We start from the raw sequence: 21,024 nt of genomic DNA, 5'->3' as shown, positions 1-21,024 counted from the left end.
AAATAAAAGCACTAAAAAAAAAAAAATACAGTTGCCACTAGCTACATGTGGCTACTGGGCAACTAAAATGGGACTAGAAGAACAAAGTTATTAACTTTTTAATTAATTGAAATTTAAATTTGAAACCTGATACCCTATTGACTAGTGGAAAACTTTTAATTTGGAACTTCAATGTGCCAACCTAGTTTTTCAACTCTAAATATTAAAAAAATCTAAATATAAAGCAAGTATTTCTGATGAAAAATTTGTGTCCAAATTGGGGTGGGCAGTGCATGTAAAACACATAATGCATTTGAAAGGTTGGTTTAAAAAAAAAAGTAAAATCTCCATCATTTTTTATATTGAAGGTATGCTGAAATAGTATTTTGAATGTATAGGTTTAAAAAATAGTGTTAAGATAAATTTCATCTGCTTCTTTTTACCTTTTACATGTGACTACTAGAAATTTAAAATTGCATATATGTGGTTTACACAGTATTTCCACTGGATAGTGCTGTTCCACCTTGCACGTGCATGAACAAGATGGACAAAAGTTCAGAAACATGCAGCCATATTAAGGTATGGAATATACTGGCTGCAGAAATGGTATACAATATTTTTTTACATAAAGCAATTCAACTGTTCTACTCCAACAAAGCATCTCCCAACTTAGATATAGGTGTGGTCTCAAAAAGGGAAAACCTTAACTCTGAATTTAAAATAAAATGGATGAGTACAGCATACAAGACTCTTAGTAACAAGAGATTAAACCAAGTCTTCTTGGCCAGTGATTTAAATCACATACAACCTGTAAAAAAACAGTGAAGCCAAATCACCCTCCACACACACTTCACCCCAATAACTGTCAATAGAGCATATGGCAGTGGGAATCAAACACAATGACAGGAAATTTGGTCTTTTAAATTACATATTCTTAACAGGTGGGCTGGAGTGGGGGGTGGGTAGGAAATCAGAGATCCTTTGTGCTGGTCACAGATTTCAGTTATTTTTTAAAACTTACACACACACACTAGTTAATGTAATTAATAAGCTAATTACACGACGTCTAATGCCTTTTGAGAGAGAACATACAAGTAACAAAAGCAGAATGGAAGGCGATCCTTCCTGGATTCATTAGCTGAAACCTCCAGAGCAAATCCTTCCACATCACAAGGCAACGGTCCTCGTGCGCCTCTAGGGTGTTAGTTATTTGCACATTCCTGCTGGACAAGTAAAAACACTAGGTCATCCTCCCACTCCTGGACAGCTGAGATGGGAGTAAAAGACAATCCTGGCCTTACGGGTTACTCAGGTAGGCTACGGAGGTACCGGCTGCAGAGGTAAAAGACGCAACCAGCGGGGCGCACCTGCCCTCTGACACCAGCCACTCTGGGTGCAGGATCATCTTACCACTTTTATCAAGAGAATAACCCCTACGCCTGAACAAAGCTCTCCACGCCCACCCCTGCAGTCGACAGGTGGGCAGGCCGGCGGGCTAACTCCCAAGGCCGACTTACCTAGATCCAGAGCCTGGTCGCACCTGAGCAGTGCGGCCTCGGGCTGCTGCTGGCGCTGCAGACTCCGCGCCTGGCCCGCCAGCCTGCGCACACGGCACTCGGTCGGAAAGCACTTCTCCAGCAGGCCGCTCAGCACCACGTTGACTCGCCGCGCCTGCGGCCGGACAGGGCCGGACTCCACGCAGCGCTTGCACACCGTCAGCCCGCACGGCAGGGTCACCGGCTTGTGGAGCAGCCGCTGGCAGCGCGGGCAGCCCAGCAGATCAAGGGGCGCGGCGGGCGCCGAGGCCGGCTGCTCCCCACGCGGCTCCTCGGGGGCGCGGCCCGGCCCCGCAGCCGGCAGCCGCCACTCTCTCTGGCCCAGGGCGCGCGCGAGGCCGCCCGCCAACTCCCCCAGCTCCTCCGGCCGCAGCGCCCCGAGCCGCGCCGCCCCGCGGAACGCACCCAAGGCCTCGGGGAGCCGGCCGGCACGGGCCAGCGCGTCCCCCAGCCGCAGGCACAGGCCGCGGTCCGGCTGCGCCAGCCCGGCCAGCATCGAGCGGAAGAGCTCCGCGGCCATCTCATACTCGCCGGCGCGGAAGGCTTCATCGCCCTTCTCCAGGCGCTTGGCGAAAGGCTCCCCGCAGTCGCAGCCGGGGCACTGGGGCGGCGGCGGCGGCGGCGGGACCGGCTCGGGGCTCATAGCCTCGAGCCTGCGGCCCCGTAGGCCCGGACGGGAGAAGCCTAGGCAAGCGGATGCTCTGCTGCCTGGGGCGCGGCGGCGGGAGCGCGGCCGCCGCCTTCTCCGAGAGCCACGCGCGTCTGGAGGCGGCCGCTACGGGCCACCGCGACCACTGGCACGGGCAGGGGCAAGAATGCGGCGGTGTCCCCCACGCGGCGTGGGCGGCCGGTCCCGCAGGACCACAACCGGACCCGGGCGGGGGCGAGGCAGGCACGGCCCGAGCCCCCGCGCACGCGAAGCGCCTTTCTTGCCCCGCTCGCTTATGTAACCCAGGCCGCCTGTGAGAACGCGGCGACCCCCTCCCCACGTCCGCGTCTCCTGCAAACGCTCTCGCCTCCGCGTCTCGGGGCGGCTGGGCGCGTGTGTGCGTGCGCGTTCACCTACACGTGCCCTTCGCCGCGCGCTCTCTTCCCGCAGCCGCGGCCGTGCCTGGCACAGGTGTCCGCGGCCGGCTGGGCGCCCAGTTCTCTCCCGCTTTCCCAGAGGCCTGGCCGCCGAGACAACCTGTGGCCGCGATTCAAAAGAGAACCGAGGCAGTTACCGAGCACATCACGAATTTGATTTAGGAAATTGTCTTAAGTGACAGGGAAGCCTGAAGTGGGTACTGAACAGATCTCCAGCAAGCTTCCTAACGGAACTCTGAATTTTAGACTGAAACATTTTAGAACTCTAATTTAGAATAGTTTTAAAAGAGAACGTAAAGGAATACCGTGCTAGGTGTTGGGAGAGGAGGGATTTTCCAAGTGGACGTTGTACTGTGCCCTTGATTTAGGAAGCAGAAATATGATTTTTTTTAAATGTCTCCTAACGTAGAGTATCGCAGACAGAAGTTGCTGGAAGGAGGGAGTTAAAAGCTGTATTGGTATATAAGCAAGGACTAAATGTTCCTTCTGTGATCATTAGCCAGTTTTTAGAGTACTCACTGCACATAGCCTATTGTCTCCTTATTGTTCCACCATTTATTTTATGCTCTGTATTTGAATGCAATAAAACGCAACATTCCAGAATCCATATGTTCATTATGTCAAGTCTAAATTTAAGTTTGTGAGGTTTAACATTAAAACGGATGACTAAAGAAAATATAAAATACCTTAATCAAATCTGGTTTTGGGGAAGGGGAAATGCTTCCTCATCAAGCAAGGAGAGAAAACTAGGTCAACTCACCAAAGGGAAAAGGAGACATTAGCCAATCTTCAAGTCCTATAATACAAATGCAACATCCCACCACCTCCCATCCCATGAATCATTCCATGAATGATTTCCACCCCCCCTCCCCGCTCTCTATTTTTTACTGTAACAGTTGTAGTCAAAATAGGTTTTGATCTGTTTCTCAATACTCAACTATTCCCAACTCTCTTTTTTATCTACTTTCTTTATTTTTTAATTTTTTAATTTTTTAAATCTACTTTCTTTATACAGTAACAATTCACTTGAAAGTTGCTTATTCCACAAATTTACAACCAACAACAAGAAAACTAGGAGGAAAAAAGCTTCTGAATAGTTACATTGGTGCTACAAAGACAATACGCTGTTGTGTGAGTGTCTGACTTCGCTCCGGCTCACGTCAATATTTCACAGTTGGTGAGTTTGAGCCCAGGTCATGATCTCACAGTTTGTGAGTTTGAGCCCTGTGACAAGCTCTGTGCTAACAGCTTGGAGCCTGATTCACGCTCTGTGTCTCCCTCTCTCTGCCCCTCCCACCCTCATGCTCTGTCTCTCTGTCAAAAATAAATTTAAAAAAATTTTTTTTTAACTTTTAAAAAAATTTAAAAAAGACAATACACTAAAGATTATGAAACCAAAGGATCTCAGATCCTGTTTGTTCTTATTTTACACAGATTTCCACTAAGAGAACAGAAAAGAGAAACTTGTTGGAGGCATGTGTGATAAGAACAAGAAATGTTTAAAGCAAAAATATTACTTTATTGTGAGGTTTACAGTGTATGGAGAAAGAAAATCTACAAAGGCTAGTAGAGGAGAAACAAAAGGGTAGTTTTGTAAGGTTCTAATACTACATGTGAAATGGTATAATACCACTTGAAGGAAAATTTCAATAAGCTAAAGATGTAATCCCAAAGTGGCCACCTAAATAACACAAATAGTTATATATAGCTAAGTGGCCAACAAAGGAGATAAAACTTTTTTAAAACTCTATTAATCCAAAAGAAGAAAAAAATAGGGAACAGAAAACAGATGAGACAAATACAAAACAGAGTCAGATGGTAGGTTTAAATTCAACCATATCAATTAATGTTAATTAAATATTAATAATCTAAATACCATGGTTAAAAGGCAAAGATTGTGGGAGCGCCTGGTGGGTTAGTCAGTTAAGCATCCAACTTCTGCTCAGGGCATGATCTCGTAATTTGTGAGTTCGAGCTCTGTGTCATGCTCTGTGCTGACAGCTCAGAGCCTGGATCCTGCTTCAGATTCTGTGTCTCCCTCTCTCTCTCTGCCCCTCCCCTGCTCTCTCTTTCTATCTCTCTCTCTCTCAAAATAATAAATAAACATTTTTTAAAAGGCAAACATAGTCCACTTATATTCAAAGGAAAACCCAGATATATACTGCCTATAGAAAAATTCACTTTAAAGAAAAAGATATAAATAAGAAGAGATAGACCATCTTCAACCTTGTCAAAATAAAGCTAGAGTGACTATATTGATATCTGACAAAGTAGATATCATGCCCAACAACATGACTAGGAGAAAAGGTGGCCATTTCATAATGATAAAGAAGTACACTGGTCAAGAAGATATAACACTGCTAAACACATATGTACCTAATAACAGAATTTCAAAATATATGAAGCAAAAACTGATAGAACCATAATATTAAATAAATTCATAATTGTAGATGAAGATTTCAATACCCTTCTCCCAACAATCAACAGAATATGTATCCTGAAAATCAGTAAGACTTGACCAGTATTACCAATCAGCTTGACCTGGTTGACATTTATAGAACATTCCACCCAACAGCATAATATGCGTTCTTTTCAAATGCACATGGAGCATTTACTGATATACTACATATTTGAGCCATAAAACAAGTCTCAATAAATTTTAAGAGATTCAAGGAATGAAGTCATACAACGTATGTTCTCTGACCACAGTAGATTGAAAATAAAAATAATAGAAAAGCATCTAGAAAATCCTCAAGTGCTTGGATGCTAACACACCTTTAAGTAACCCAGGGATGAATAATTGCATTTCTATATACTAGCAACAAGTGGAAATTGAAATTTAAAAACAATAGTATTTACAATATTACAAAAAGTACGAAAAACTTAAAGACAATGTGAAAAAAAGTATAAGACCTATACACTAAAACTACAAACATCACTGAGAGAAATCAGAGAAGACCTAAACAAATGGAGAGACATACTCTGTTGAAGGATCAGAAGATTCAGGTCTTTGATCTATGAATTGATCTATAAATCCAAATCTATCTCAATCAAAATCCCAGCATGCCTTTTTGTAGAAACTGGCAGGCTGACTCTGAAATTCACATGAAAATGCATAGTACCTACAATGTCCAAAACTACTTAAAAAAAAGAAAACAACAAAGTTGAGTCTTCAAGACTCATTATAAAGCTATGGAAATCAAGAGAGTGTGGTTTTGGTATCAAAATAAACAAGTAGATCAATGAAATAAGATAGAGATTTCAAAAACAGACCCACATGTGTATACTGGCAATTGATTCTTGACAAAGTCCATTCAGTGGAGAAAGGATAGTCATTTCAATAAGCAATGCTGGACTAATTGGATATCTATAGGCAAAAAGGAGGAGGAAAAGGATGAAGAGATAAGGGGAAAATATGAGAAGGGGGAGGAGGAAAAGAAGAGGAAAAACACTTTGATCTATACCTATCATCATATATGAAAATTAACTCAAAGTTTATTGACCTAAAAGTAAAACCATAGAACTTCTACAGGAAAAAATCATAGAAGAGAATCTTTGTGACCTTGGATCTTATATTTAATAGCAAAATTACGATCCATAAGAGAAACAAGAAAAAAAAAAAAAGGAGATTCTTATATCTGGGAACAGCTTTGACACAGCAGGGCTTCAGTATTACTACAAAGCTAGCCTGATGCTCACAACTAGTTAATGTTGGACATTAAACAATCTCATAAAACACCAACATCAAACAAAGTCGCCCTGAGACAATGATAAAGTGATACAAAAACAAGTTCACTGTGTAACCCACAAAATATTCAACATCCCCCTCTTCCAGCTAAAATGAGTGATTACTACTCCTTTACCAAATACAGCTTCATCCTTGCTCTGGTTTGCTCTGCTTTTCAATAAGATTGAGTGAGAGATTCTATCACAGAATTGCACCTACTGAAGCCAAAATTACCCAACTAAAGCCCAAACCTTATAATAGGTTCTTTCTAACACCCTCCCACCAACTCCCCATGGCTCCCCATGGTGAGTGTTCTCCTTCATTGCAATAAGTAATAAACCAAAATATAAATTATAAAGGTATAAAATACAGTGTGCCTGATGGTTTGGGGCATCGATGAATTGATACATTGGATGTACGAAAATTAAGAACTTCTATCTATTCTTCTAAAGTGACAGTTAAGATATGCCTCACACTTGGAGAAAATATTTGTAAATCATGTATCTGGTCAAGGACTTTTTATCAAGTGTATATAAAGAACACCGGAAAGTCAGTAATAAAAAAAACACATAACTGAGTTAAAAAGTGGGCCAAATATTTGGCCACTTAACTACTGAAGATACATTGATGAAAAATAGGTACATGAAAAGATGTTCAGACTAATTAGGAATATCCAAATCAAACCCAAATGAGCTACCACTGCATACCTGCTAGAATGTCAACAATTAAAAAGATCGACCAAGTGTTGGAAAAGATATGGAGTTTGTTTTATCAAGAGAATTTCTCATAAGAAATTCACAGATTAGGAATAATTTCTTTCATCAAAAGATAATTTATTTTTTTAAGTTTATTTACTTTGAGAGAGAGAGAGCAAACTGGGGAAGGGCAGAGAGAGGGAGGGAGGGAGGGAGGGAGGGAGAGAGAGAGAGAGAGAGAGAGAGAGAGAGAGAGAAAGAGAGAGAGAGAGAGAGAGAGAGAGAGAGAGAGAGAGAGAAAGGGAGAATCCCAAGCAGGCTCCACACTGTCAGTGCAGAGACCAATGTGGGGCTCAAACTCATGAACCACAAGATCATGACCTGAGCCAAAATCTAGAGTGGAATGCTTAACTGACTGAGCCACTCAGGTGCCCCTCATCAAAAGATAATTTAAAATCAATTAGGAGTTCATAGGGCAAATAGTTGGAACAGGCTATTGATAAAAAATTGAAGATTAATTTTGAAGATACAGTACCACTTGATTCATTTTGGAGAAAGCTTCAAAGTGAATATCCTCAATTCACTGAAATTCCTTCAAAATTTAAAATGTTTGAATTAAAATTACTGTCAACATTTCTCTGCGAGATGGTGTCTCTACTATTAGTGTTATGAAAACAAAACATAGAACAAGATAGAAACACTATCTCCTGCAAATAGTACTGTTGGGAATTTAGATGACTTAACAACTGAGAAGCTCGTTTGTCACCCTAAAAACTTCACATATTAACATACATGGCGGTATTCATTCAAAGGATGCACAGGGGCATTTGAAATAGGGAATCATCACTTCACTCGTGAATTATTTTATTTAGTTGCACTTGTGGAACCATAGAAGGTTACAAGAGTATAGATTAATTACCTACACAAATACATACCTTCAGTGAATGTGTACAGTTTTGTAATTGTTTTCTTTTTCCAGGGTTATGTGTGTGCTGATTATATTTATCAAAATGTAATTTTATGTCCTACTTAACAATAAGTAGGATCTGTTGAATCTTAATAAAAATCTAGACTTGTATCTTTAGTATTTCCTTTCATTTTCCTGATACTTGTTTTATTGTATTTTACAAAAGTTAATTTATCTGCAATGTAAATTTAAAAATAGTTTGAGAAACACTATAACTGATAATTGTACAAATCCCTACTTTTTTTCACCCAATCAAAATGGCCATTCTCTTGATGTAGACTATTCAGATGGAATCAACTGATGCTCACTCCTTTCCTTTCCTTTCCTTTCCTTTCCTATCTAACCTTCCCTGGAATATTTGATAATTAATTCACTGCATTTCTAATCGGTGTGATTTTAGGGAATGGCAAGGAAAGGACAGGACTGGTTAAATTCCCAAACTTGGCCCCTGTGAGAAAGGAAGGAACAGAACCACCACTATTCGGTGAATTATTTGGAAAATATTTATTCCTTGCTTTTATGACTCCCTCTGTCTGCTCAAAATATTTCACTTTTGAACTGCTAGCCACCTCCTCCCAAAATGCATCTGCTTCAAATCTCCAAATTTTAAAGTATTTACATCCACTCTCTGAAAGGTGCTGGATGATTATTTACTTGCAATGACCTAAGCTTAGTAGGGCTTAATCCTCTAGGAGGTTATTCAAATTTTAAAGTGCAACTAGTTAACCCAAATGGATGCATGCTCCTCCAGTATTTAGAAGCCCATTTGTCACTGAGCTTCTGCAGCCCACCCTTTTTATGTATTTTGTCAGAGATAAAAAAAACACTTTGGACCCACTGCCCATAGCCAGCCCTGTCCCACTCTCAGCTTTACAAACAAAGCTCAGCTGGAACACTGTAAATTCTGCAGTTTAATCCTAGAATCATATATGCTGGTAGAGGTTGAACACATAATGCATGGAAGCCTGAACCATCTCACTTGGGGGGATGAATTAGAAGAAGTCAATTCTCTAAAACTGGTTAAAGAGTTCAGAAATATAAATGAGATGAACCATGAGCCATCTGCACAGGTGCCAACTTAATGGACAGTGGGAGAACAACTCGGATGACATCGTGGCCCCCCCACCATCTTCCATGTGTGCCTGTCTGCCTTCATGAAACGGTGAGTTTGTGTATGGTAGTGATATCTCTCCCCAACAACTCCTAGCATGGGGCCTGGACTGTGGTTTGTGCCCAGTTAACCTCTGCAGAATGAGTGTCTCACTTTTCTTAAACCTGGAAAGCCTGAGTGACCCTGGAGCCCTATGGCTGATTTCACTTGGTGGAACATTGGAGCCAGCGGATGAGTGTCTCAGATGCCTGCTCCTGAAGAGCATCCATTACTAGGAATTTTCTTATCAGCCTACCCCCTGACACCCAACTCCATACACACATATGCACACACACATACACACACCAGAATGTGCTGTGCATTAGACTTTGAAAATCTATAGGGCAGTAAGAAAATGGATTTGTTATCCAAGTGCATTATGTTCAGTAATCTGGACAAAAACATTAGCTTTTCATCTGATATGTTTAACATCATAAACCATCTGGAGCCAATAGCTCCACCTTGCTCACTCACCAAGGGATCTAGGGTGAGCCTCTTTGATCACACCAGCCAAGCAACATGACTCTATCCCCCTTGACAGTTGTCAAGAGGAATACTAGATGCCTGGGGAGTCAGACCTAAGAGCATAGATGCCAGGTCAGTTTTGTGAGCGAGCCCAGCATACCAGCACATCCACACACCAGCTTTACAAGCAACCGTGCACTAAGGGCCAGCCTGAGCTGTCCCCACAGCTGGGACCACAGAAAGGAAGTTGAAATGCTGCAGTTAGCAGGTGGGACACTGCAGCATCTGCATGGTCTTCCTGACCCATTCCAGGCTCTCGCCCCAAAGGGAGAATATTTATATACACACCTGTACTTAGGTGCTTTGATGCTTCATCTCCTAATGAAAGCAAAAGGTCAAGAGCACATCCTTGCTGTTCCCCATTGATAAAAGTCAGTAACTCCCAACTTCTCTCTTCTCTTAGTTTATGGTAAAAATAAATATGAGGAAACAGGCAGAGAGAGTTTGGGCCCCAGAAAGGCCAGTGCCGAGATTTGAATGCTGGTGTTCTCAGCTCTTCACCACCACTTCTTGCTCTGCTGCCATCTCTTCTCATTCCCAGGACCTAAATGTGTGCAGCTCCACTTGTAGTTGGGACTGTGGCATGCCAGTTCTCAGAAAGCTCCCTGGCCCTAACTTTCCACCATTCAACTTTGGGCCTGAAATGTAACTCCTGTGAAAATACTTTTATAAGTGCTTTGTTTTACACATTATTTGGGTCTAATCTCATGATCATCTACAAAAATAATTCATTTGCCTTTGGCAATATTTAGATCATATCTTCACATATGACAGTTATTTTTACAAGGGGTAACAATGTGGTTACTCTAAATGGAAAAATGATGACCTAGTTAATGATTTCAAGTGGGCCAATAAGACTGAAATATCAATCCAGTGCTTTTAATAAAGCGTGTTATCTCATGTTCACCTAGAAATAAAATTGGGGATTGGTAAGAAATATTGCATTGGAGACATGGAGCTGTGGGGAGAGTGGTGGCCTGGTGATGGCAGAGAAGCTGTCCGCCCATCCTGCACCCCTCCTCCTTTGTAATGCACCTGCCTGGCCGTTCCCAAGTCACATTCTTTCTCACTCACCCCGCGATCTGGCCGCGTAGGAAGGGGAGTGCAGGAAGAGAATGATGGCGGTGATGACCGGCATAGAGCTGGTGAATGCCAGGCTGGAAGTGAGAGGTGTATAATACAGGGATTCAACAATTCCATACATCACCTGGTGCTCATCACAACAGGTGCACTACTTAATTTCCTGGGCAGGCTTCTCAGTGGAATCTGTGATGTAGTTAGTTGGATCTGTATCTTCTTAGTGTCCTCAAGAGTCCCAGTCTCTTCCTGCTCCTACTTATGCCGCACTCAATTCTGTATTCTGGACGGGGTGAGAAGAAACCATTCTTGAGGGAAGATGGCGGCATAGGGGGACGCTGGGCTCACCACATCCTGCTGATCACTTAGATTCCACCCACATCTGCCTAAATAACCCAGAAAACCGCCAGAAGACTAGCAGAACGGACTCTCTGGAGCCAAACGTAGATGAAAGGCCCACAGAAGAGGGTAGGAAGGGCGGAGAGGCAGTGCGTGCTACACGGACTGGCAGGAGGGAGCCGGGCGGTGGAGAGGCAGCCTGCCCGGCAAAGGCAGAGCCCCTGAGTCTGGCTTGCAAAAGCGGAGGGGCCAGAGGGAGTGTGTTCTGACAGCCAGCGGGACTTAACATCTGGAATGTTATAAGTCAACAGCTCTGCTCAGAAAGTGGGAGGGCTAGAGGACAATGGGAGGGAGAGTTGTTGAGCCCCGGAGGACAGAGCTCAGCTTGGTAAGGAACAAAGGTGCTGGGAAGCGCCATCTCCCTCGCCCATCCCCCAGCCAAAATCCCAAAAGGAACCAGTTCCTGTCATGGAACTTGCTTGCACAGTTCAAACACCCAACGCTGTGCTTCTGTGGATCCATCCCTCCAAGGGTCTGCCACCCTCCTGGTGCCACAGGGCCCCTCCTGAAGCAGACCACTGAAGGCAAAATGAGCTGAGTCTGCCCCTCCTGCCACTGTGCACCTTGCGGATCCACCTGGCTAATACGCCAGATCCCATGGAAGCAGCACCACAAGCTTGGCAGTGTGCAAGTAGCCCAGACAGGGGCCACACCACTCCACAGTGAGTCCTGCCTCTGGGAGAGGGGGAGATAAGGTACACAGCAGTCTGACTGTGGCCCCAGCGGTGGGCTGGGGGCAGACATCAGGTCTGACTGTGGCCCGCCCACCAACGCAAGTTACTCCAGACAGCACAGAGGAAGAGCCCCGCAGTTCTGTGCCACTCCAAGGACTATCGAAAATGACGAAATGGAAGACTTCTCCTCAAAAGAAACTCCAGGAAGTAGCAACAGCTAACGAACTGATCAAAAATTTTAAACAATATAACCGAAAATGAATTTAAAATAATAGTCATAAAATTAATTGCTGGGTTCGAAAAAAGTATAGAGGGCAGCAGAGAATCTATTGCTAGAGAGATCAAGGGACTAAGGAACAGTCAGGAGGAGCTAAAAAATGCTGTAAATGAGCTGCAAAATAAAATGGAGGCTACCACAGCTCAGATTGAAGAGGCAGAGGAGAGAATAGGTGAATTAGAAGATAAAATTATGGAAAAAGAGGAAGCTGAGGAAAAGATAAAAAAATCCAGGAGTATGAGGGGAGAATTAGAGAAATAAGTGATGAGATAAAACGTAATAACATACGCATGATTGGGATTCCAGAAGAGGAAGAGAGAGAGAAAGGTGCTGAAGGTGTCCTTAAAGAAATATAGCTGAGAACTTCCCTGAACTGGGGAAGGAAAAAGGCATTGAAATCCAAGAGGCACAGAGAACTCCCTTCAGACGGAACTTGAATCGATCTTCTGCACGATATGTCATAGTGAAACTGGCAAAATACAAGGATAAAGAGAAAATTCTGAAAGCAGCAAGGGATAAACATGCTCTAATATATAAAGGGAGACCGATAAGACTAGTGACGGATCTATCTACTGAAACTTGGCAGGCCAGAAAGGCATGGCAGGAGATCTTCAATGTGATGAACAGAAAAAATATGCAGCCGAGAATCCTTTATCCAGCAAGTCTGTCATTTAGAATAGAAGGAGAGATAAAGGTCTTCCCAAACAAACAAACACTGAAGGCATTCCTCACTACTAAACCAGCCCTACAAGAGATCCTAAGGGGAATCCTGTGAGACAAATTACCAGAGACATCGCTACAAGAATAAAACATACAGACATCACAATGACTCTAAACCTGTATCTTTCTATAATAACACTGAATGTAAATGGACTAAATGCTCCAACCAAAATTTATAGGGTATCAGAATGGATAAAAAAACAAGACCCATCTATTTGCTGTCTACAAGAGACTCATTTTAGACCTGAGGACACCTTTAAATTGAGAGTGAGGGGATGGAGAACTATCATGCTACTGGAAGTCAAAAGAAACCTGGAGTAGCCATACTTATATCTGACAAACTAGACTTTAAATTAAAGGTTATAACAAGAGACGAAGAAGGGCATTACATAATAATTGCAGGGTCTATCCATCAGGAAGAGCTAACAATTAAAAATGTCTATGTGCCAAATATGGGAGCCCCAAATATATAAAACAATTACTCATAAACATAAGCAACATTATTGATAAGAATGTGGTAATTGCAGGGGCCTTTAACACTCCACTTACAACAATGGATAGATCATCTAGACACAAGATCAATAAAGAAACAAGGGCCCTGAATGATACATTGGATCAGATGGACTTGACAGATATACTTAGAACTCTGCATCCCAAGCAACAGAATATACTTTCTTCTTGAGTGCACATGGAACATTCTCCAAGATAGATCATATACTGGGTCACAAAACAGCCCTTCACAAGTATACAAGAATTGAGATCATACCATGCATACTTTCAGACCACCATTCTATGAAGCTTGAAATCAACCACAGGAAAAAGTCTGGAAACCTACAAAAGCATGGAGGTTAAAGAACACCCTACTACAGAATGAATGGGTCAACCAGGAAATTAGACAAGAAATTAAAAAATATATGGAAACAAACGAAAATGAAAATACAACAATCCAAACGCTTTGGGATGCAGCGAAGGCAGTCCTGAGAGGAAAATACATTGCAGTCCAGGCCTATCTCAAGAAACAAGAAAAATTCCAAATGCCAAATCTAACAGCACACCTAAAGGAAATAGAAACAGAACAGCAAAGACACCCCAAACCCAGCAGAAGAAGAGAAATAACAAAGATCAGAGCAGAAATAAACAATATAGAATCTAAAAACACTGTAGAGCAGATCAATGAAACCAAGAGTTGGTTTTTTGAAAAAATAAACAAAATTGATAAACTTCTAGCTAGGCTTCTCAAAAATAAAAGGGAGATGACCCAAATAGATAAAATCATGACTACAAATGGAATTATTACAACCAATCCCCCAGAAATACAAGCAATTATCAGGGAATAATATGAAAAATTATAGGCCAACAAACTGGACAACCTGGAAGAAATGGACAAATTCCTAAACACCCAAACGCTTCCAAAACTCAAACAGGAAGAAATAGATAGCTTGAACAGACCTATAACCAGCGAAGAAATTGAATCAGCTATAAAAATCTCCTAACAAATAAGAGTCCAGGACCAGATGGCTTCCCTGGGGAATTCTACCAGACATTTAAGCAGAGATAATACCTATCCTTCTCAAGCTATTCCAAAAAATAGAAAGGGAAGGAAAACTTCCAGACTCATTCTATGAATCCAGCACTACTTTGATTCCTAAACCAGACAGAGACCCAGTAAAAAAAGAGAACTACAGGCCAATATCCCTGATGAATATGGATGCAAAAATTCTCAATAAGATACTAGCAAATCAAATTCAACAGCATATAAAAAGAATTATTCACCATGATCAAGTGGGATTCATTCCTGGGATGCAGGGCTGGTTCAACATTTGCAAATCAATCAATGTGATACATCACATTAATAAAAGAAAAGATAAGAACCTTAGGATCCTGTCAGTCGATGCAGAAAAAGCATTTGGCAAAATTCAGCATCCTTTCTTAATAAAAACCCTCGAGAAAGTCGGGACAGAAGGAAAATACTTAAACATCATAAAAGCCATTTATGAAAAGCCCACAGCTAATATCATCCTCAATGGGGAAAAACTGAGAGCTTTCTCCCTGAGATCAGGAACACAACAGGGATGTTCACTCTTACCGCTGTTGTTTAACATAGTGTTGGAAGTTCTAGCATCAGCAATCAGACAACAAAAGGAAATCAAAGGCATCAAAATTGGCAGAGATGAAGTCAAGCTTTCACTTTTTGCAGATGACATGATACTATACATGGAAAATCCGATAGACTCCACCAAAAGTCTGCTAGAACTGATACATGAATTCAGCAAAGTTGCAGGATACAAAATCAATGTACAGAAATCAGTTGCATTCTTATACACTAACAATGAAGCAACAGAAAGACAAATAAAGAAACTGATCTCATTCACAATTGCACCAAGAAGCGTAAAATACCTAGGAATAAATCTAACCAAAGATGTAAAAGATCTGTAGGCTGAAAACTATAGAAAGCTTAGGAAGGAAATTGAAGAAGATATAAAGAAATGGAAAAACATTTCGTGCTCATGGATTGGAAGAATAAATATTGTCAAAATGTCAATACTACCCAAAGCTATCTACACATTCAATGCAATTCCAATCAAAATTGCACCAGCATTCTTCTCGAAGCAAGAGCAAGCAATCCTAAAATTCATATGGAACCACAAAAGGCCCTGAATAGCCAAAGTAATTTTGAAGAAGAGGACCAAAGCAGGAGGCATCACAATCCCAGACCTTAGCCTCTACTACAAAGCTGTCATCATCAAGACAGCATGGTATTGGCACAAAAATACACACATAGACCAATGGAATAGAATAGAAACCCCAGAACTAGACCCACAAACGTATGGCCAACTAATCTTTGACAAAGCAGGAAAGAACATCCAATGGAAAAAAGACAGTCTCTTTAACAAATGATGCTGGGAGAACTGGACAGCAACATGCAGAAGGTTGAAACTAGACCACTTTCTCACACCATTCACAAAAATAAACTCAAAATGGATAAAGGACCTGAATGTGAGACAGGAAACCATCAAAACCCTAGAGGAGAAAGCAGGAAAAGACCTCTCTGACCTCAGTCGTAGCAATTTCTTACTTGACACATCCCCAAAGGCAAGGGAATTAAAAGCAAAAATGAACTACTGGGATCTTATGAAGATAAAAAGCTTCTGCACAGCAAAGGAAACAACCAACAAAACTAAAAGGCAGCCAACGGAATGGGAAAAGATATTTGCAAATGACATACCGGACAATGGGCTAGTATCCAAAATCTATAAAGAGCTCACCAAACTCCACACCTGAAAAACAAATAATCCAGTGAAGAAATGGGCAGAAAACATGAATAGACATGTCTTCTCTAAAGAAGACATCCGGATGGCCAACAGGCACATGAAAAGATGCTCAATGTTGCTCCTCATCGGGGAAAAATAAATCGAAACCACACTCAGATATCACCTCACACCAGTTAGACTGGCTAAAATGAACAAATCAGGAGACTATAAATGCTGGAGAGGATGTGGAGAAATGGGATCCCTCTTGCATTGTTGGTGGAAATGCAAAATGGTGCAGCCACTCTGGAAAACAATGTGGAGGAAAACAAAATTAAAAATAGACCTACCCTATGACCCAGCAGTAGCACTGCTAGGAATGTACCCAAGGGATACAAGAGTACTGATGCATAGGGGCACTTGTACCCCAATGTTTATAGCAACATTCTCAACAATAGCCAAATTATGGAAAGAGCCTAAATGTCCATCAACTGATGAATGGATAAAGAAATTGTGGTTTATATACACAATGGAATACTACGTGGCAATGAGAAAGAATGAAATATGGCCTTTTGTAGCAACATGGATGGAACTGGAGAGTGTGATGCTAAGTGAAATAAGTCATACAGAGAAATACAGATACCATATATTTTCACTCTTATGTGGATCCTGAGAAACTTAACAGAAGACCATGGGGGAGGGGAAGACAAAAAAAAAAAAGAGGTTAGAGAGGGAGAGAGCCAAAGCATAAGAGACTCAAAAAACTGAGAACAAACTGAGGGTTGATGGGGGGTGGAAGGGAGGGGAGGCTGGGTGATGGGTATTGAGGAGGGCACCTTCTGGGATGAGCACTGGGTGTTGTATGGAAACCAATTTGACAACAAATTTCATATTAAAAAAAGAAATATTACATTGGAATATTTTCAAATAATACTGGGAATTACATTAGTTATTATAAAATTTAGCAGTTTTTTAAAGTGTTCTGACTAGGTATGAGAGTTTTCTGCTGAAATATAAAATGAGTAATAAAAGTCAGTTGGTTCAACGTGTATAAATTTATGTAGAAATAAAGGGTATCTATGAATTAATTACTACCCCCTGGAATGTTAGAATTGTGGTACCCTCTGAAGCTTGCAAGAAATAGGTTTATAAATTTTATTTTAATGTTTGTTTATTTTTGAGACAGAGAGAGACAGAGCATGAGCAGGGGAGGGGCAGAGAGAGAAGTAGACACAGAATCCAAAACAGGCTCCAGGCTCTGAGCTGTCAGCATAGAGCCCAACACGGGGCTTGAACCCGTGAACTGCAAGATCATGACCTGAGCCAGGTCAGGAGCTCAACTGTCTGAGCCACGCAGGCTCCCCTGCAAGAAATATGTTTAGTTTGCTACATTACAAACAAATTTTAAATTGTTCCTACTTAGAGATTCAAGGTTTTAATTAACTCCATGCATTCATAAGTTGTCAAAAGTGATTCAGAGAAGCCTCACAAAAACTTAGTTCTATAAAGTTTTTCTTTAATTCCCTTTATATGGATGAGGAAACTGAGAAAATAGACTGAATGATGTGAGCAGTCCAGAGTTAAGAGAGGAACATGGGGTTTTTAGTGCTAGACCCTATGTTCCTTCTATATATCATGCTGCCTGACTACCCCAGGATTCTGCTGACATAGCATACTTAGAATTTCACCTTCTTTAAAACCAGCATCCCTCTGGAAATGACCGCAGAAAGGGGAGATTTAGTTTACTATTTAGCAGAATGAACATACCTTGAAGAAGATAGCTTTAATTAAATTAGTGCTCTGCACCTAAGTCATACTTCCATAAAAAGTAAAAAAACCCACAGAATTTAGGAATATTACAAGAGGTCTACATATTAATTGAGAGTAAAACTTGGTACAGCCACTTTGGAAAACTGCTTGTCAGTATTGACTTGAGGTGAACTCTGTGGTCAAGCAATTCTATTCCTAGCCATACACCCACCAAGCATGCACGTGCATGTTCATCATGTGACATGTTCAAAAGTGTTCATAAATGGCGCTATTTCTAATAGGAAAAAAGCCAAAACCTTGGAAATGATCCAAATGGAATACATTTGTTATATTCAATCAGTGGAATACCATAGAGCAATCTAAAGAAGCATCTGCAACCATACAGGGCAACATAGACAAATCTTGGAAAACATACTATTGAAAAAAAATAAGGCCATACTCAAATAAATACATGCAGTATAATGCTGTTTGTAAACAGTTCAAAACCAAGTAAAACTGATCTCTTGTCAGAGTATAGCATCTGGAAGCAGAAATGAGGGTAGCTTCTCAGATGTCAGAAATGCTCTGTTTCTTAATATGGGTGCTTGGTTTATGGGTGCGTTCACTCAATAAAAATTGAACATGTGGGGAGCCTGTGTGGTTCAGTCGGCTGAGCATCCAATTCTTGATTTTGGCTCAACTCAAAATCTCACAGTTCATGAGATCAAGCCTTATGTTGGGCTCTGCGCTGATAGTGCACAGCCTGCTTGGGATTCTCTCTCTCTGCTCCTGTCCTGCTCACAAGCTCTAAACAAACAAACAAACATTTAAAAAAATGGAACATGTAATGGATAGACAGATCAGAGACATGCATAAGGGAGAGAATCACTCAACTGTTTCATTGAACAAAAACAGGAATAAGAGAGAAAGAAAACACAAGGCTCAGGAGGAGAGGGAAAACCCCAGACTATCTGGAAATAGTGGGTGTTGTTTTTATAGTCACTCTTCACTTAAGCAAATTGACTAGGGAGTGACAAAGGGAACAGTTTCAGTTACATGGGGATGAGAGTTTAAGTCATAAATGTGTCAAGTGGTCTCTGTCCTTAGCTCCTTCACCTTAGATAGGCCAATGTGGGTTTTATTCAAATAGATTTATTTTCAATTGTTTTCTGGAATAATTAAGATATATTTTTCCCCTGGAAATATAAGAATCTCTAAAGCAGAATTCTGTATTATTACTTTCTGGTTTTCAGGAAAGTTTACAGAGGTCATAATAAACCTCAAGAGGCAAGATAGTGTTCATCGTAAATCTGGCAAATGATGACGATAATTTTTTTACATTCTACCTGAATATTAACCATAGTAATGAAATATTAATACGGAGGAATAGTTTAAAACTTAATTGGATTTAACTGGATTTAATTGGATTTCTTTTATGTTTTAATATATTCCAACTCTATACATAATCAGTGGTTATATTAGTTATTGAACAAAGGGAAGGAATAACTCCATGGCCTTGTTTGGCAATCTGGCCTAAAGGACAAGACAGGTTTACCTGACTTGCAAAGAATTTATCTTATCTCTAAACTGCCTTCCCCAAAGGGCAGGGCCAGGTGGTTTGTCTAAATATCAGCCTCTTCTATAAGGCTCCTGCTGTGCTCTCTTCCCTCTTGCCTGCTCCATTTTATACTCCTTCAGATTAAGGGGGTTTTCAGTCTTCCCCATAATCTGCCTCCATGAATAGCTAGTGCTAACCCTTGTGTTGTTATACCATACTCAAAATCAAGCAACCCTATTTCCTTCCCAGTTACAAGATTTCTTAAACCACAACTTAAATATATTCCAAACAAGATAGAAAGTCTATCTGCTGAATAACTTTTACCAACCCATACATTAATTGATACTATTTAATAATAGCTTGATGGGGATTAAGGAATCAGTAACAGCTCCATGAATGTTACAGACATTTTTTGATCATTCATAAACACTTGATTTGTTTCGAGAGTTTCTGAATAAACACAGTTTAAAAAAGAGGTTGGGTAGAGAATAAGCCCTGTTTTGATCAAAAACTTCTTACCACATACCAAGCCTAGGCATACTTATATTTCTACATTATTGTTTTCTGGTTTCTTTATATATATTATAGTTCCCCAATACAGATTATAAAGTTAGGGCAACTTAAAATTGTCACAGGTTCAATATCTTGGCAGCTGGTGGAAGTCTGCTTAAGTAGAATATGATTGATTTGAAGGTATTTTGTTTCTATTTTTAAAAATCATTTTGAGGGGCGCCTGGGTGGCTCAGTCGGTTAAGCCTCCTACTTCAGCTCAGGTAACGATCTCGTGGTCCTTGAGTTTGAGCCTCATCGGGCTCTGTCTGGGCTGATGGCTCAGAGCCTGGAGCCTGCTTCCGATTCTGTGTCTCCCTCTCTCTCTGCCCCTCCCCTGTTCATGCTCTGTCTCTCTCTGTCTCCAAAATAAATAAACGTTAAAAAAAGTTTTTTTAAATCATTTTGAAAATTAAGGCAACAGGCAGGAACCTCTTCTGTGACCTTAATTCTAGGAGGAAGGACTATTTGGCAAAGTGGGAGTGACGTGAATTTGCAAGAAATTCTTCGTTACATTAGAGTGAATTATAAACAAGGAAAAAAGAGGTTGACATTATTTGGCATGAGCTTTATATCTTAAAAAGTACATTTTATAATTTCCATTGAAAAGAATTCATTATGAAATTTTATAAAAGAAAGAAGACTCACAAACATGAATTTCTTCTAAGTGTTATTAATTGAGGTCACAGTGGTAGTGGAAATTAGGGATGGATTCAGATTATACCCAATCTCACAGAAAGTTGTAGACTTTGGCTTTTACTTTAAATGAAGTGAGATGCTATGGGAGGGTTTTAAGCAGAGAGATGACATGATTTGACTTACATTTGAAAATGTTCACACTGGTTGCTGTATTAACCTATAGTTGGTTATTACAAAACCTCAATAATAATGCAAGAAACTTACAATATTATATGTCCACTCTCTGCCTTACCTTTTGTGCTACTTTGTTCTAGATTTTTTTCTGAAAAAATTCTTAATTTTGATTTAATTTTGAAAATTATTTTTAGTGATCACAGAATTCTAAGTTGAAAGTTACTTTCTTTCAGCACTTTAAAGATGTCATTCTATTGCTCTGGCTTGCAGAGTTT

The 21,024-nt window shown here is 40.9% G+C and overlaps 1 protein-coding gene across 1 annotated transcript in view; it reads right to left on the bottom strand.

The window, feature by feature from the left end:
* The window catches only part of LONRF2 (LON peptidase N-terminal domain and ring finger 2), a 48,716-nt gene extending 46,177 nt beyond the window's left edge, over positions 1-2,539 (bottom strand). The window contains exon 1 of the mRNA XM_047851190.1: positions 1,497-2,539. Coding sequence (XP_047707146.1) covers positions 1,497-2,178 — 682 coding nt within the window. The 5' untranslated portion in view covers positions 2,179-2,539. The remainder of the gene's footprint in view (positions 1-1,496) is intronic.
* Positions 2,540-21,024: the final 18,485 nt, after the last annotated feature.

The sequence above is a fragment of the Prionailurus viverrinus genome, chromosome A3, assembly GCF_022837055.1.
Source record: "Prionailurus viverrinus isolate Anna chromosome A3, UM_Priviv_1.0, whole genome shotgun sequence".
Lineage (NCBI taxonomy): Eukaryota > Metazoa > Chordata > Mammalia > Carnivora > Felidae > Prionailurus > Prionailurus viverrinus.
The sequence above is the reverse complement of the archived record's forward strand: the minus strand, read 5'-3'. Positions and strand labels throughout refer to the sequence as shown.